Raw genomic sequence first — 16,204 nt, 5'->3', positions numbered from 1 at the left:
TTATTTCAAAATATCACTCAAAATATAATATTATCCAATTAATTAATTCAAAATTATATATATAAATATATAAGATAATATCTCTTCAAATAAATAATTTCAATATCTTTATTTTCCTTGAAACACATAAGATAATATCTCTTCAAATAATATAATTTTGAAATCTTTATTTTCCTTCAAATACATAAGATAATATCTATTCAAATAATATAATTTTGAAATCTTTATTTTCCTTCAAATACATAAGATAATATCTATTCAAATATTATAATTTTGAAATCTTTATTTTTCTATCTTAAAACATTCTTATCTATAAAACCTTTAAAATAATCAAATCAATACTATCTAATCAAAATACATTAAAACAAATAAAATATATTTATATCTTTAATAATTAATATATCAAGTAATTTCACAAATCTTTCTTTAATTAACAAAAACAATCATAATCATTTTAAAAAAATCTTTAATATAACTATAAAAACTATTTATTTAATTAAAATATCAATAATTTTAGAATATTTAAAATGTTACAAATTATATATTTTCTATTTTAAAAATAATATTTTTTTATATAATTAAAATTTTACTACTAAATTGGGAAAGTAAGATTCTCATCACCGTTATGAAAATATATATATATATATATATATATATATATATATATATTTTAGAAAAATAGATAAAACTGATTATTAAAAAAAAACTTTCTAAAGAAATTTTTTTATATATAAAATAGACATCAAACATGATAAATCAATATTTCGAATCTAAGATTTCTACAAAACTTAAGATTTCCCCTACCGAAATTCGGAGTTTCTAACTTTGGCCTCCTAATACTTATTAATCCAACAGTACTTAATTCCTTCCATATAGGGGAGTTAGTATGATACTCATGAAAATTGAAAGGTTTTGGTACATTAAATTATGTGAATAAATAAATTTTAAAAAATAAATTTAAAATAACATAAATTTTAGATTAAAAATTTGTATAAGATGAATCAATCAAAAAGACTAATTCAAAAAAAATTAATCAAAAGGTCAATTTTTATAACAAATTTTGTTTATATGTAACAAAATTAAAAAATTAAAACAAAAAATTATATTAATATTATAAAAACATTAAAATAAAAAAAAACAGATAATATAACTGAAAAATTAATTTATACTATAAATTCAAAAAAAAATTATCATCAAAGAAAAACTAAAACATATTAACAAAATATTAATATTAAACTTTTTAATTATAATAGATGCTACATTAAGATATAAATTAAAAAATATAAAAATAATATAAAGATATAAAAAAAATTTATACAGATAAATTATTAAAATATTAAGTTAAAATAAAAATAAAATAAGTAAGTACAACAAAAAAAAATAAAAATAAAATAACTGTTTTGGTACCCCACTTATAGTTGGTACCGTAGAATTTCTTTTAGGATATTTGTGTTGAGGCAAATAAGTTGAAAGTATGAATTTAATTTTATTATGATAAGTTGATCTGTCGATTTCATTGTGATTTCATTGTATAACAAGTTCAAGGCCTTGATTTTCTTTAGTGCAGAATAGATTATGATAAATTAATTAAAATAATATAAATACATATCTTTCCTTAAATTATTAAGATTTATCTACGATTTTATTATCGTTAATTGGGTTATAAATATCCTTCATCCTCAAGTATTTCGTTAAGGGAACGCTTCTTGTTTAATTGCTCCAAATTTTCCAGCTGACATCGAGATCATTAATTTCTACGTTTTCTCCTTAAGCCAAACAACATGGATCCACCACTTTGTGCTAATGGCTGTGGCTTCTACTGTTCTGCTGCCAACAAGAACCTTTGTTCAAAGTGTTACGGAGATTATCTCAAAGGAAAATTGATCAAATCAAAGGATGACAAGAAGTTGAATGAGAAAGTTATTGTTCTTGATCATTCATTTAGTTGTCGTAAACCGTGTGATTGTTCTGAAGAATCTATGAGTGAGGGTGTGGCTAATGTTTGTCTAACGGAAGATGGAAGCATGAGTGAGAAGAAAAAGAGGTGCAAGAGCTGCAACAAAAAGGTTGGACTAATAGGGTTCGAGTGTCGTTGTGGGGATGTGTTTTGTGGAAGACATAGATACCCAGAACACCATGCATGCAAAGTTGATTTCAAGCAAATTGCTCGTCAGGCTTTGATTAAACAAAATCCACTGTGCAAGGGTGATAAGTTAGAAGATAGAATTTAGGATTGGTATATAGGAATTATATATCAACGTATCATATCATGAATTGTAAATGTTGCTATTCATTATGAATTTCTTACTCATTGTTTGTTATTAACATTGCTTCCTTTCTAACAAAAGAAAAATATTCTCATAATTTGATGGATTGAAGCAGTGGGTAGCGTCATACATGCACTCACGTATTGTGAGAACATTGTATTTGGTGGAAAATTTTGTGTTCAATTTATTTATTTATTTATTTTTTTAAAATTAACGATAATTAAAGTTTTATAAATTGGGATGATAAAAAAATATGTAGAAGATATTTACAAATAAAATTTATCATAAATTTTAAATGATAAGTAAATGAATACTTGCTCAATAATAAGACAAAGATAAAATAATAAATCTTAATTTTATAAATTAATTTTGTTTAATTTATTTGTATATTATATATATATGCATCCTAATTACTTACTATTAGTATAAATATATGTTATAAAATTATTAATTTTTAATTTTATTTTACTTTGTACTTTTTTTATTTAAAATTTTATATTTTATAAAAAATTTACAGATACACATAAATATCCACGAATATATAAAATATCCATGAATATTTAAATACTAACACTAAAGGTGATGGGAGATGGGGACTACTAATTGCCCTACCCTATTATCATTCCTAATTATTGATGAAATTAGTCTTTTACCTCAATAAACTAGAAGTATTTGTAAATATTCTATATATCTTAAAATATAAATATTTTTAGGATGGGTACTTCATAAACTTGAAGTATTTGTCTTTGCCTCAATAATTTTTTTAATTTATATAAAATTTACATAATTAAATTATAGAATAAATAACAAAGAATAGAGTAGAGAGGGAGACTAATTAGAGAATATCGTATCGAGATTAATTCGAGTCATACGGGTTAAAAGCGACCAAAATTTGATTACGGTATGAAATTGAGGAGTAATGTTGTGGTAGGTACATATCTAAGTTGTTTCATTTTTGACAGAAATATTGGACTTTTCTAGTTTAAATAACAAAATTCGAGAAATTATGTTATATTATAGATTGACATATAAATTTGTCATTGATCTAACAAATAAAAAAGATGATCGTGTTGTTAAGTTAGTTCGATATGATCAAATTATTTAAACTGCTCACATATATTGTAAAAGATTTTTTAGTTGAAATATGTGATAAGACATAAATTGTTATGTTTAACACTTGAGAACCTTAATTTTTTATGAATTATTTAATTGTTTATTCTTACTCTTCTCTTGATTTGAATTCTTTACAATTTACATATGTAAAATAATTAATTATCTTTTCTTTTTTTTATAATTTCAAATATTTAGAGAGGTATTGAAAAGTTAACCTAAATATTGAGAGAGAACAACAAATTCTTTAGATTAATTTACCTTCAAATAGAACGATCGAATATTGGTTAAAACATTTGAATAAATAGGAATTCAATGAACGAATCTTTAATATTGAAAATTTCTTTTATAATAAGCTACCTTAAAAACTCTTTTACTCTTGTTTTTTATTTCTCAATTTTATTTTTAATCAATCTTAAATTGACTCTCAAATTAATCTTTAAAATCTCATTTAGTGAATTAAATTAAATTTAACATTAATAATTATAAAGTCAAACACGTATCAATTGATTGTATAATTTATTAATTACAAGGTTATGTCACTACTAGAAAAGTGTCATTTTTTTGTGAATTTTTCTGTAAAAAAATATTTGCAGAGTTTTTTTGCGAATTTTCTTGCAAAAAAATATTCGCAGAAATTTTTTGCGAATTTTCCTGTAAAAAAAAATTTGCAAAATTTTTTTGCGAATTTATTTACGAAAAATAATTTACAGATATTTCTTACAAATTTTGCTATAATTTTGATAATCATATAAATTTTTTTCCATGGTAAAAATTTACAGAAAATATTATAAGAAATTTATTTTGTTTATTGCATATTTTCTTGTAAAAATAAATTCGCAAGTAATGTTTACTAAATGGTAGAAAAATTTTGCAGGTAACTTTTCCTGCAGATTTTCCTGCAAATTTTAATCCGCAGGGAAAATAAAAAAAATATTTAAATTTATAAGTTTAATATTTAAAAAAAAACTTCAAGTTCTAAATCGATTGAAAATAAGCAATTAAAGAGTATATAAGTTGGGGCAACACCTACCTTATAAGTTAATTTGTATGTTTGAGTATTAGGCTTATAATTTACAATCTTAGAATTTAAAAGATTATGTATCAAATGTTGGAGGCATGGAAATAAATGCTTCGGATGAATTCCTTGTAAGCATTTGAAAGTTAAAAAATTATTGTTAGAATTTATAGTAATTTCTTTAATTTTTTCATAAAAAATATTCTTGCAAAAAAATTCGCAGGAAACTTTCCTGCAATTTTTTTTTGCAGGAAACTTTCCTGCAATTTTTTTTTGCAAGAAACTTTCTTACGAATTTTTTTCGCAAGAAATTTCGCAGGAGAATTTCCTGCGAATTTTAAAATTCACAAAAATATATTATCCACGAAGATATTACCTGTAGATAAAATTTTGTAGAAAAATTTGTAGGAACAACGTTTCCTGCAAATTTTTATGAAAAATTTGCAGGAAAAGTCGCATATAATAAGAGAAATTCTAGTAGTGTGTGTCTAAAGACTTATGCATCTCATTTTAGAAAATCTGTTTCCCTGCTAATTGTCTCGGACTTGATTGTAGCCTTTTTCCAACATAATATTGAATCCGAAAAATAGCATTGCTAAATAATAAAAGCATTTGGAGAGGAAATGTCTTTCCATTACTATCTTCCACCATCATAGAGGCAAACTGCAAGCAGTAGAATGGACAACGATATTAGCTAAAATTAATGTTAAAAACACAAATGCCATTTAGGTAATGCCTCTAGAGAATATTTCAATATCAACACAAGTCATGAGAGAATTATCATTTTGTGGTAGAAACAAGGTTTTGTCCGTAATCGCAACGACTCACAATTTCTGCAATAGAATCGCAATAAATTTGCAATACTATTTTATCCCACATTTTTTGTCAAAAAATATACATAAATTTAAGTTTTAATCTTTCAATCTAATAAGTTTGGTTTCATAAGATAACTCCGCTCACAAGCATCTGTCCAAATGAACGGTTGCTCCTTCCTTGTAAACTAGGTTAGAGGCGCTACTATCTTGGAGAATCCCTCAATGAACCTTCGATAGTAACCCGCTAGACCCACAAAACTCCAAATATCAGTGACAGTTCTTGGACGCTTCCACTGCAACACTGACTCCACCTTAGTCGGATCAACAACAATCCCCTCAACTGAGAACACGTGTCCCAAGAACTTCACTTCCTCCAACCAAAACTCACATTTTGAAAGCTTAGCGTACAACTGCTTCGCCTTCAAAATCTCCAGCACCAACCGCAAGTGCTCTCCATGCTCCTCCAGGGTCCTTGAATAAATTAGGATGTTGTCAATAAACACCACCACAAATTTATCCAAGAAGGGCCAGAAGATCCTGTTCATGTAATCCATGAACACTGCAGGGGCGTTGGTCACACCAAATGGCATCAGAACATACTCATAGTGACCATACCTAGTGCTGAAAGTAGTCTTCGGTATGTCACCCTCCTTCACCCTGATCTGATGATAACCTGACCTCAAGTCAATCTTGGAAAATACAGATGCTCCCCTTAGTTGATCCATTAAGTCATCTATCCGGGGAAGTGGATATTTGTTCTTAATGGTCAACTTGTTCAACTGTCGGTAATCAACACACAGTCGACTACCTCCATCTTTCTTCTTCACCAACAACACGGGAGCACCCCACGGTGATACACTCGGCCGCACCAACTGCTTCTCCAATAGGTTCTCCAACTGACCTTTCATCTCAATTAGTTCAGCAGGAGCCATCCTATAGGGAGCCACCGACACTGGCCCCGCACCTAGAACCAAGTCAATGCTGAACTCCATTTCCCTAACAGGAGGCAACCCAGGCACCACATCAGGGAACACCTCAGCAAAATCCCTCACCACATCAATCTCGGCAATGACCCTTTCGGTCTCCACACTCATGGTAGCAAGCAGAAGATAGCACTCTACTCTATCTCTCAGCAATGATTTAGCTTGGCCAGCTGAAATCAACAGTTCATCCTCCACCTGAGGAAAGATTAGCCTCTTATTGGCACAATCTATAAGGATGCGATTGGCAGACAACCAATCCATCCCCAAGATTATGTCAATGTCCACCAAAGGCAAAAAAATCAAGTTCACCTTATACCCCTTCTCATTCACAATAATCGGACAACCAGCACACAGCTTAGAAGCAACTACCAAAGTAGAAGCGGGCGTCGATACTAGCAGTCTCAACCCCAAATCACACACCGGCACACCTAGCATATCAACACAAGCATAAGATATAAAAGAATGAGAAGCACCAGAGTCGAAAAGAATCATCACATCCTTACCAGCAGCTCTACCCTTCCCCTTCACAAGATCTAAGGAAGTAGAAGCTTCAACCCCAGTCAAAGCGAATACTCTACCAGCTGTAGTAGGTCTGTCACCTCTCTGAGCATCACCTCTCTGGACACCACCCTTCTGAGCATCTCTCTCCGGTTTGTTCCTAGCGGGACAGTTGGTCGACTCATGACCCATCTGATGGCACTTGAAACAATGACTCTCCGTGCGTGGGCAATCCTTGACAAAATAGAGCCTAGCACACCTGTAACATCTGAGAGTGGCACCTTCATCCTGTCTCCCTCCTCTAGCAGCATCAGAAGGTTGCCTAATGACAGGACCCCCTTGCTGTGGTTGGGGCCTATCATATGGCTTCCTCTGATTTCCTCCTCTTTTGGACCCAGTTGGTCCCTTAGCAGTCTTAGTCACACAGTTGCCACCTTCTAACCGCTCAACAACCTTCGCCTTCTCAATTAAGGCCAGAAACTCGGTGATAGTCATAGGCACCACCACCCTCTTCAGCTCTTGCTTTAGATCCTCAGTAAACTTCCTGCATTTTCAAGCCTAAAAAATAGCTTGCGAATAGAAACAAGCCAGGAGCTCGAATCTCATTGCATACTCAGATACCGTCATCCCTCTCTGGTGCAACCGCATGAACTCAGCTTCCTTGGCGTGTCTCACGCTCTCTGGGAAGTACTTCTCCAAGAACACTCTCCTGAAGCACTTCTAGTCAACAGCTACTCCTCTAGCAGTAAGCATATGGTGAGTACCCCTCCACCAATGCTCAACCTCTCTTACTAGCATGTAGACAGCATATGCCAGCCTCCTCTCCTGAGAACATCCCAACACAGTGAAGATCTTCTCTAGCTCACAGATCCAGTGGTCAGCTACCTCTGGGTCTACATCTCCCTTGAACTGTGGAGGATGGCATTTCCGGAACTCAGCAAGATCCCGACTCTCCTGTGACCCCACGGGCCTTGTTGCACCAGTTGCAGCTCTATCAGCGTCCATCCTAGCAAAATAAGCATTTTGCTGTTGCATAGCCATAACCATCATCTCCATGGCATGGGCTATCTGCTCATTGGTTCTATTGTCTACAAAAGTAACAACATCTTTAGTAGACAACAACTAAACCAAACAACAATCAACAACACAACAAACAACAAGGAAATCAGCACAGCATAGAGTTCAGCACAACAAAAGTCTAAAGGAACCACCCCCAAAGAGTGTCCACTAGACTCGAACTGCTCTAATACCACTAAAGTGTAACGACCCAACTGGTCACTACACACAACATAATACACCAGAATCACCACACAGAAAGGAACAAGTATATACATATAGTGTCTAGAATATATATACATACAAGGTCCCAATCTGGCTAGAGTCAGAGTGTACAAAATACATCCACCAATGTTAAATTAAGTAGCAAAATACAAGTACAAACTCAATCGCCATCTGCCAGCTACAGACTCTCTTCAGCCCACCAGCCTAACCCTGTTCTGCTCCCATACATAGTATGATCATCGCAGTCCAAATCACATGGAGACAACAAAGGGTAAGCTAGTGAAAAGAATCAACATGCATATATAAAAATATGAATGATAAATAGCTACAACTATCAGTATATCAGCCAGCTTAACAACATTATCCCATAATATACCACAACATTCAGCAATAACAGCACTGCATAGCGGCAATAACAGCACTGCATAGCAGCATTAACAGCACCACATAGCTGCAATAACAGCACCACATAGTGGCAATAACAGCACCGCATAGCGGCAATAACAGCACCGCATAGCGACAATAATAGCACCGCATAACGACAATAACAACATACAACTCAGCATTAAACAACACAACCAAACAACTCACAGCCCAGCTAACACAGCTCAAGCACAACATAGCACAACTAAACATCTTACAGCACAACAATTTACATCAACTACGTCTTAGCACCCTAATTCAGCAATTATAATCTAACACTACAACAATATTCACCATTTACAGCCCAGCTCAGCATATAACCACATCTATCAACAATTTCAGCAAAATTCAACACACAATAGCCTATAAGTACTCATCACATCCGCGCCCGGCACACGCATGGTCGCGCCTGGCGTGGCACAACCAGAGAGCACCAGGGACCAGCACGCTCGATGCAATTCCCATTGCGCCTGGCATGATAGGAGGCAGAGACCTCAAAAGGTCTCACAAGCGTGGCGTGCTCATCCCGCACTTGACGCAAGAAAGTAGAGACCTCCCTAGGGTCTCATGCCTGGAGCAATATAAATTGTGCCCAACACCACCTCTAGCAGAGACTCCCAAGGAGTCTCTACGCCCGGCGAGATAAAGTCACGCTCGGCACCAAACCAGAACCACAAAACATATGTCACCCACTGATATCGCACCCAGCACTGTCCCTCCATGCCCGTCGTGAGCCATCCAGAGGCTTATATTCTCAAGCTCGCCCGACGCACACATCTTTGCGCCCGGTGGGCTTGCCCAAATGGAGCCCTCTGGTGGTCACGTGCCTGGCACGAAGAACTGCGCCCGGCGTGATACCCAGCAACAACTCACCAAGTTCAAAAATCTCCTCAGAAATCTGTAAAAACAGCTAGGAAATCCACATGCAAACCATCCAATAGTTCACATTTTCATCAAAGAGTTCAAAAGCATCATCTTTTTCAACATGCAACCATAAATAAGTAAAATCCCAAATTTCACCGAACCCCGAAAACCCAAAAATTTATTTTCCTTCAATTTTAGCCAAATATCATCCATCAACAAGTAGCTAATGAGTTTCTAAAACTCATTCTCACCCCAAAAACAACAAAACCTAACTTTCCTTACCTCGGTGCAAGGGTTCTGAGCTCTAGGAAGAAGAAACGGAGGAGAAGATAAAAACGAGCTTGATCGGGGAAAAGAGAGACGAAGAAGAAGAGAAGATCCACGCCCACAACTAGCTCCGATCCACGCCCACAACTAGCTCCGACACCACTAGTCAGCACCTAAACTCCCCATAGCCACCACAAAGGAAGAAAAAGAGAGAGAGTGAGAGCTAAGAGTTGAGAGTGAGTGAGAATGAAAAAGAGTAAAGGTGGGAGGGTGAAACGGAAAAAGGAAAGGAAGAGGTCTCACAATTTTTGGTCAAATTTTTTAAATTATAATCATATTTTCTATAAATTTGACAACTTCTTTGATTCATAAATAGAAATATTAGTATGAGATTTTGTTCTTTTTGTTAAATTGATATTTACTAATCGTTAAATTTTAATGTTTACTTATATTTAAGTGATATCATTTAGTAACATGACATTTAAAAATTAAAAATTAAAAAAATATGTAAATAACATTTTTATTAATAAAATAAATATCAAGCATTCATAGAAAAATATAAAAAATTTATATGTTATTTTTTAATTTTTATTCACATATATCACATCATTAAATATCATGTTACTTAAGTACTGACAAATGATTAAATAATATTAAAATTTAACGATAAAAAAAATTAAATTAGAAATAAGTCAAAAATTTCGTAATTTTAAAAATAAGAGATTAAATATTTATATTTTAAAATAAAGTTAAAATAACAAAAATAAATAAATCAATAATATAATTTAACCTAAATATTTCACAATTATTTTATTATATAACTTAATAAAATATTTTTCATTAATTTCAATTTCTTAAAAATATATGTGCCCATTACCGAATATCGCAGATTAATATATAATTATAACTTTATGTTATACTTATTTTATAGTTTAAGTTGTTATTATTTAATTATTTCATGGAATAAATTCTAATAAAATTAATTGATTAGTTATTGTAATATATTATTTTAATTAACTAACTTAAATTATTTAAATGAATATTATCCGTTTACAATATTTCTTATTTTACCCAAAAAGGTTAAATTTATGATGTCATCAATTTTTTTCTTTAATCATATAATTTATTTTAATAAAATTGAAATATTTCGAATTTAATTTTTTAAATTAGAATAATTTTAATTTTATTAAAATATTTTTTTATTAATTTAAAATATAAATATTATTTCATAAATTCACTTACGCGAAAAATATAAAACTCAAGCATTATACAGTAAAAATTGTGTAAAAATGAATTAAATGTGCCATTAAAAAACTTTAAAAATTAATATCATATTATTTTATGGTATTTAGACTCATTTTCGCATGTTATGTTACATATGTTTTTGACTTTTTTTTATATTTTTTTTTAATAAATAAGTATATAACTCTATTTCAGGAGATCGATTTTTATAAAAATAAATTACTACTTTTAATAATTATTGGTTGACATTTTATTTTTAGTTCCGACATGAGTTAAATTCAAGAGTTAAATTCAATAACTTTTATATAAGTTTAATTAGGCAAATTTTATGTTTCAAGTCGAATACAAAATGTGTTTCAAAATAAAAATTAATAATTGATAAATAAGGATTAAATTTATTTAAATTTGAAAAATAAATATTTTGAAAAATAAAATCTTAAAAATAAAATAAAAAATAAAATTAATTTTAATTACTTCTTTATTCTTTATCCATATTTTGACATAGTGACCCAACACAACAATTCCTTCTTTTTTTTATTCTCAAATTTCATTCATAAATTAGCGACTATTTTTTCTTTCTTGAAAAGTTGTTGTTGAATAAAAATATCATTGTTCTGTATTCATAAATTAGCGGCTATTTTTTCTTTCATAGAAGTTGTTGTTGAATAAAAATATGATTTTTAAATAGCTCTTACAGTTTGTGTAGGAGTTCACTGCATACCCTTCCTGGCTTCCTCCGATATATATATATATATATTTTTTTTTCTTAAAAAGTTGTTGAATAAAAATATCATTGTTAAATAGCTCTTAGGGTTTGTGTAGGAGTTCACTGCAAAGCCTTGCCTAACCGCTGCAGTTTTCTCAGGTCGAGTTGAGGGCCGCCGTTGACTGATCCGATGACCTTAAATGCCTGGCTTCCTCCAATGTCTTTGTCAGTATTAAGGTTTAGGTTTCCAAAGTTTCTTCCTTTTTATGCAAATGCAACCTTCCACTCTCAATCTCTCAATCACGACGATGCCGTTGCCTCATTCAATCGCATGCTCCATATGCATCCTTCCCCACCCATCTTCCATTTTGGCCACATTTTGGGATCCCTTGTCAAGATGAACCATTACCCAACTGCTATTTCCCTTTTCAAACAATTGGAATTCAAAGGTATTACACCAGACCTTGTTACTTTGAGCATCCTCATCAATTGCTTCTGCCACCTCGGTCACATCAATTTTGCCTTTTCTGTGTTCGCCAAGATTCTCAAAATGGGATATAAGCCAAATGCAATTACCTTCAATACACTCATCAAAGGCTTCTGTCTTTGTGGTCAGCTTAGGAAAGCACTGCACTTTCATGATTGCGTTAAAGCTCAAGGATTTCAGTTGAACCATGTTAGTTATGGGACTTTGATCAATGGTCTTTGTAAATCAGGAGAAACAAAGGCCGGCATAGAGTTACTCAGAAGGATTGAAGCGCATTCAATTAAACCTAATGTGGTAATGTATAACACACTCATTGACAGCTTATGCAAAAATAAACTTGTTGCTGATGCCTGTAATTTGTATTCTGAAATGCTTATCAAAAAGATTTCTCCTAATGTTGTCACTTTCAATAGTTTAATGTATGGCTTTTGCATTATGGGTCATTTCAAAGAAGCAATTGCTTTGTTAAATGATATGAAATTAAAAAACAGCAACCCAGATATTTATACCTTCAACATATTGGTTGATGCGTCATGTAAGGAAGGAAAGATAAAAGAAGCTAAAATTGTGATAGCTTCGATGGTAAAAGCAGGTGTGGAACCTAATGTTATTACTTATGATACATTAATAGAGGGATACTTCATGGTTAATGAAGTGAAAAAAGCAAAGCATGTATTCAACTCTATGTCCCAAATAGGAGTGACACCTGACGTTTATAGCTATACTATCATGATTGATGGATTATGTAAGAAGAAAATGATAGATGAAGCCATCAATCTTTTTAAAGACATGCAACGCAAAAATATGATTCCTAATACAGTAACTTATAGTTCACTTATTGATGGTCTGTGCAAATCGGGAAGGATAGCTGATGTTTGGAATCTTGTTGATGAGATGCATGATAGAGGTCAACCTGCCGATATAATTACCTACAGTTCCTTGTTGGATGCTTTATGCAAAAATGGTCATCTAGACAGAGCAATTGCATTATTCAAGAAAATGATTAGTTGGAGAATTCAGCCAAATAAGTACACATATACAATACTTATTGATGGACTGTGCAAAGGTGGAAGACTTGAGAAAGCACAAGAAGTTTTTCGGTATCTTTTGATTAAAGGCCATAATCTGAATGTCGTGACATATAATTCTATGATCAATGGACTTTGTAAAGTGGGGTTGTTTGATGAAGCATTGGCCTTGCAGTCAAAAATGGAAGAGAAAGGTTGCATCCCTGATGCTATAACTTTTGAAATAATTATTTCTGCTCTATTTGAAAAAGACGAGAATGATAAGGCTGAGAAACTGCTCCGAGAAATGATTGCTAGAGGTTTATTGTAAGAGTTAAACTCGGTGAGATGCTTTCTTGTTACTAATAAATAACTCATTGAAAGCAAAAAGTAGTCAATCATTCATTATAACTCATTGAAAGCAAAAAGTAGTCAATCATTCATTCTCTTTATTCGTATTTACTATCCCTTACCTACTTTCAATTGTTTATATATGCAATTGTGTTCCAATGAATCAGCTTCTTTAATCTACTGATGGTCATTATGTTAATTATTTTCAATCCAATTCTGACTAATCTGTGTTTCATCTTGGGTTTAGGGTGAAATTTTTCAGTCAGTTTAATTTCGTCTCTTATTTTACTAGGATATTTTTCTATCATTCTGTTGTGTTTTACATTTTTCTCAACAAAATTGTTAAAGCTTTTTAAAGGACCAATTCATTTTTTTTCCACACTCTACCACTGATAGGATGAAAACTAAAGACTCTATTATTTTGACAATATCTTATAGAACTACCATTACATTCCTCACAGGGTAGTTAATTTGTCCATGTTAACAATGTGGGGTAAATAATTTATTTCTGTTTATGCAGGAGATAGTTGGATTCTAAGGAGCAGCTGCACTAAGGCAATATCTATAGTAGATGCGGACAGGTTAATTAGCAAAAAGCACTAGTGTTTGTTCTTGTCAATAAAAGCCAGGAGCCTAACATTGAAAATTTGATGGTTAAATTTTGCATATATTCAATAACCAGTAGATTTTTTTCATCTAACAATCAAAATGATTGTATTGAATTTCAGTAAAATTTCCATTTTGCAAGTGATTTTTCATTTCAATTACCATGGAATGCATCATGCCAATTTGTGCTTTAAGCTACCTGGCTTTGTGAATTTGGAGGAAAGGGCTATGATTGAACTACTTGTTGGAGACAAGCTTGTTGTGGCCATGCAAATATCAATCTAGACAGAAACCAGAAGGCTGTGTTTCACTCTGTTCTTCTGTATGGGGAGTGCTTATGACTTATTAGCTCTTTGGTTTTTGTTATTTTCCTGGTTTGTGTAAGCTACCTTTGTTGTTAGGCAATGAAAGGTGCTGATTGCATTTTCAAAAAACCCGTGGTCTAGGGTCATGCATGAGTCTTCTGGAATTGTAGATGACATAACATTCAAGTTAAATTTCTCAAGTAGGGACAGGGTGGCTCCAGCCTGGATTCAGTTGTCAAATATTCAATTTTTGCAAAGATGGCTGCTAGAATCTGTCACCTGATGGAATCTTTTGGTTTTGCTGCCTCTACATTAAACTACAGTTATCTTGCCAATAAGGTAAAGTTTTTTTTAACTCGAGAGCCATTCTTTTTATACTGTTAAATGTTGCCCGAAGATAACTTATTTGTAAAATGAAGTGCATAAATAATGTTGTATATACACTTAGGTTTCATATACACAAACCCTTATTTCTAGCCGTGGTATATACAAGTATACAGTTGAAAAGGCCTTCATTTCTAGAATTACAGTCAGTAGTAGGTTTAATAAACATTGAATTCACTATTGTATCAAATTAATATATTATAATAATGCTTGGCCAACTTAAGTCATGCCTCCGCGAGTGTAGATGTTAGCAACACAACCTATGAGTCCAGACCCAAAAGAGAAACTAAGCGGCCCATGAAATTGCAAGACTGTATCTAATATCATGAGGAGTATCAAATAGGATAATAGCTATATAATTTCTGCATTTCTTTGTTTTATTGCATTTTGTTATTATATTCCTCTGTTACTACACTTTATATTCTTTTTTGTTACAGAATTTTGTGGAAAGCCACATATTGACTCACTGTACTGGTTATATAGTACCAATGATTGGGAATGAATGGACCGAAAAGATAATCAATCCGTAGCCTATTCTAGAATAGTTTTAGATATTTATCAGATCATAGCAGTATCTTATCAATTGGTCTGACCTGCCTTCCCTCCAGCCGTTTATTTCATGCTTGTGCAGAAACCCTTTTTGTAGCATAGCTGGCTTCTTCACGTAAACATTGCAAGATACAAATTTAAAATCAAGGCTTTGACGTAAAATATGCTTATTGTTGCTCACAGTTACTTGCATAAAGTTGGATAGATCTTGTATTGCTGCAAAAGCTATAGAGATTGTTGAGACACATCAAAGTACAAGTGGCCAGAATATTTTGATATGAAGATATTTGATTCATTGAAAGCAATATTGACTATGACTATCACTTAAGAGGATTCTGAACTGGTGAATGCCTAGTTCTATGTCTAACCTCATACGATTCATTGGCATATTTTACCAAAATGATTTTCTCACGGTTAGTTCCCAAGTTTTCATTTTTAAATTTGTCCCCAGTGGATAACAATTAGACTTCACTTAAACCTTCTTGATTGTTTCGCCTATCGAACAAAACAATATCGGTCTCCATGTGTAAGGATTTTGATTCATATTTCCCCTTGAAATGGATGTTCAATTTCAAAGAACTTGTATAGTCTTTATAAATCAACTCGAGATGGTGTAGTTGAGCTTGTGCACTGTGGAACCAAAGATCAAGTAGCTGATTTGGTGACAAAACAACTCAAATTGGAAGCTTTTCAAAAAATGTGAGATCGCCTAGTTGTATGTTTCAAAGCAACTACTTTAATCTTTATGTTATGTTCTGATTAAGATAATTATCTCGTGATTCCTGATAAATGTTAATCTTAAATTTTGATATTTTTGTTCCTTAGACTTACCCTGTTATTGGGTGATCTTTCTTATTTGTGTCCTAGTTATGGAACACATATTTCGTCTCTCTTGTTAGATAGATCATTAAGTAATAGTATGGCAACTTAACAAAACTAGACTAATGGACAAAATTTTAGGTATTTACAAAATGCAGAGGGGAAAAGTGAGGATTTTAAAAGTCAAGAGGAAAAATAAAAGTTGACAATTTTATTGAAACG

General features: G+C 32.1%; 3 protein-coding genes across 3 annotated transcripts; 2 read left to right on the top strand and 1 right to left on the bottom strand.

The window, feature by feature from the left end:
* Positions 1-1,697: 1,697 nt before the first annotated feature.
* On the top strand, positions 1,698-2,442 carry LOC109790691 (putative zinc finger A20 and AN1 domain-containing stress-associated protein 8). Its single transcript, XM_020349887.2, has one exon. It carries the CDS (start codon positions 1,782-1,784, stop codon positions 2,229-2,231), a length of 450 nt encoding a protein of 149 aa, XP_020205476.2. The 5' UTR covers positions 1,698-1,781; the 3' UTR covers positions 2,232-2,442.
* Positions 2,443-5,032: 2,590 nt separating this feature from the next.
* On the bottom strand, positions 5,033-7,696 carry LOC145956765 (uncharacterized). Its single transcript, XM_083072442.1, has 5 exons — positions 7,464-7,696; positions 6,709-7,235; positions 6,503-6,621; positions 6,245-6,388; positions 5,033-5,089 (listed from the first exon to the last, which is right to left on the bottom strand). The coding sequence occupies exons 1-5, from the start codon at positions 7,694-7,696 to the stop codon at positions 5,033-5,035; spliced, it is 1,080 nt and encodes a 359-aa protein (XP_082928568.1).
* Positions 7,697-11,627: 3,931 nt separating this feature from the next.
* Positions 11,628-15,858, top strand: LOC145957517 (uncharacterized). Its single transcript, XM_083073790.1, has 4 exons — positions 11,628-13,311; positions 13,840-13,900; positions 14,048-14,569; positions 15,347-15,858. The coding sequence occupies exon 1, from the start codon at positions 11,665-11,667 to the stop codon at positions 13,297-13,299; it is 1,635 nt and encodes a 544-aa protein (XP_082929916.1). The 5' UTR covers positions 11,628-11,664; the 3' UTR covers positions 13,300-13,311; positions 13,840-13,900; positions 14,048-14,569; positions 15,347-15,858.
* The last annotated feature ends 346 nt before the right edge of the window (positions 15,859-16,204 follow it).

The sequence above is a fragment of the Cajanus cajan genome, chromosome 1 (assembly GCF_000230855.2).
Source record: "Cajanus cajan strain Asha chromosome 1, NIPB_CcT2T_4, whole genome shotgun sequence".
Taxonomy (NCBI): Eukaryota; Viridiplantae; Streptophyta; class Magnoliopsida; order Fabales; family Fabaceae; genus Cajanus; species Cajanus cajan.
Note: the sequence above shows the minus strand (reverse complement) of the source record. Positions and strands in the feature narration are given on the sequence as shown.

Excerpts from the sequence above, each read along its gene's own strand:
- LOC109790691 (XM_020349887.2), top strand. The coding sequence starts at position 1,782 with ATGGATCCACCACTTTGTGCTAATGGCTGTGGCTTCTACTGTTCTGCT.
- LOC145956765 (XM_083072442.1), bottom strand. The coding sequence starts at position 7,696 with ATGGACGCTGATAGAGCTGCAACTGGTGCAACAAGGCCCGTGGGGTCA. Across the intron at positions 7,236-7,463 it reads GTAAGAGAGGTTGAGCATTG|GAAGTTTACTGAGGATCTAA; the intron begins GTGGAGGGGTAC and ends TTGAAAATGCAG. Across the intron at positions 6,389-6,502 it reads TGAATGAGAAGGGGTATAAG|GTGGAGGATGAACTGTTGAT; the intron begins GTGAACTTGATT and ends ATCTTTCCTCAG.
- LOC145957517 (XM_083073790.1), top strand. The coding sequence starts at position 11,665 with ATGACCTTAAATGCCTGGCTTCCTCCAATGTCTTTGTCAGTATTAAGG.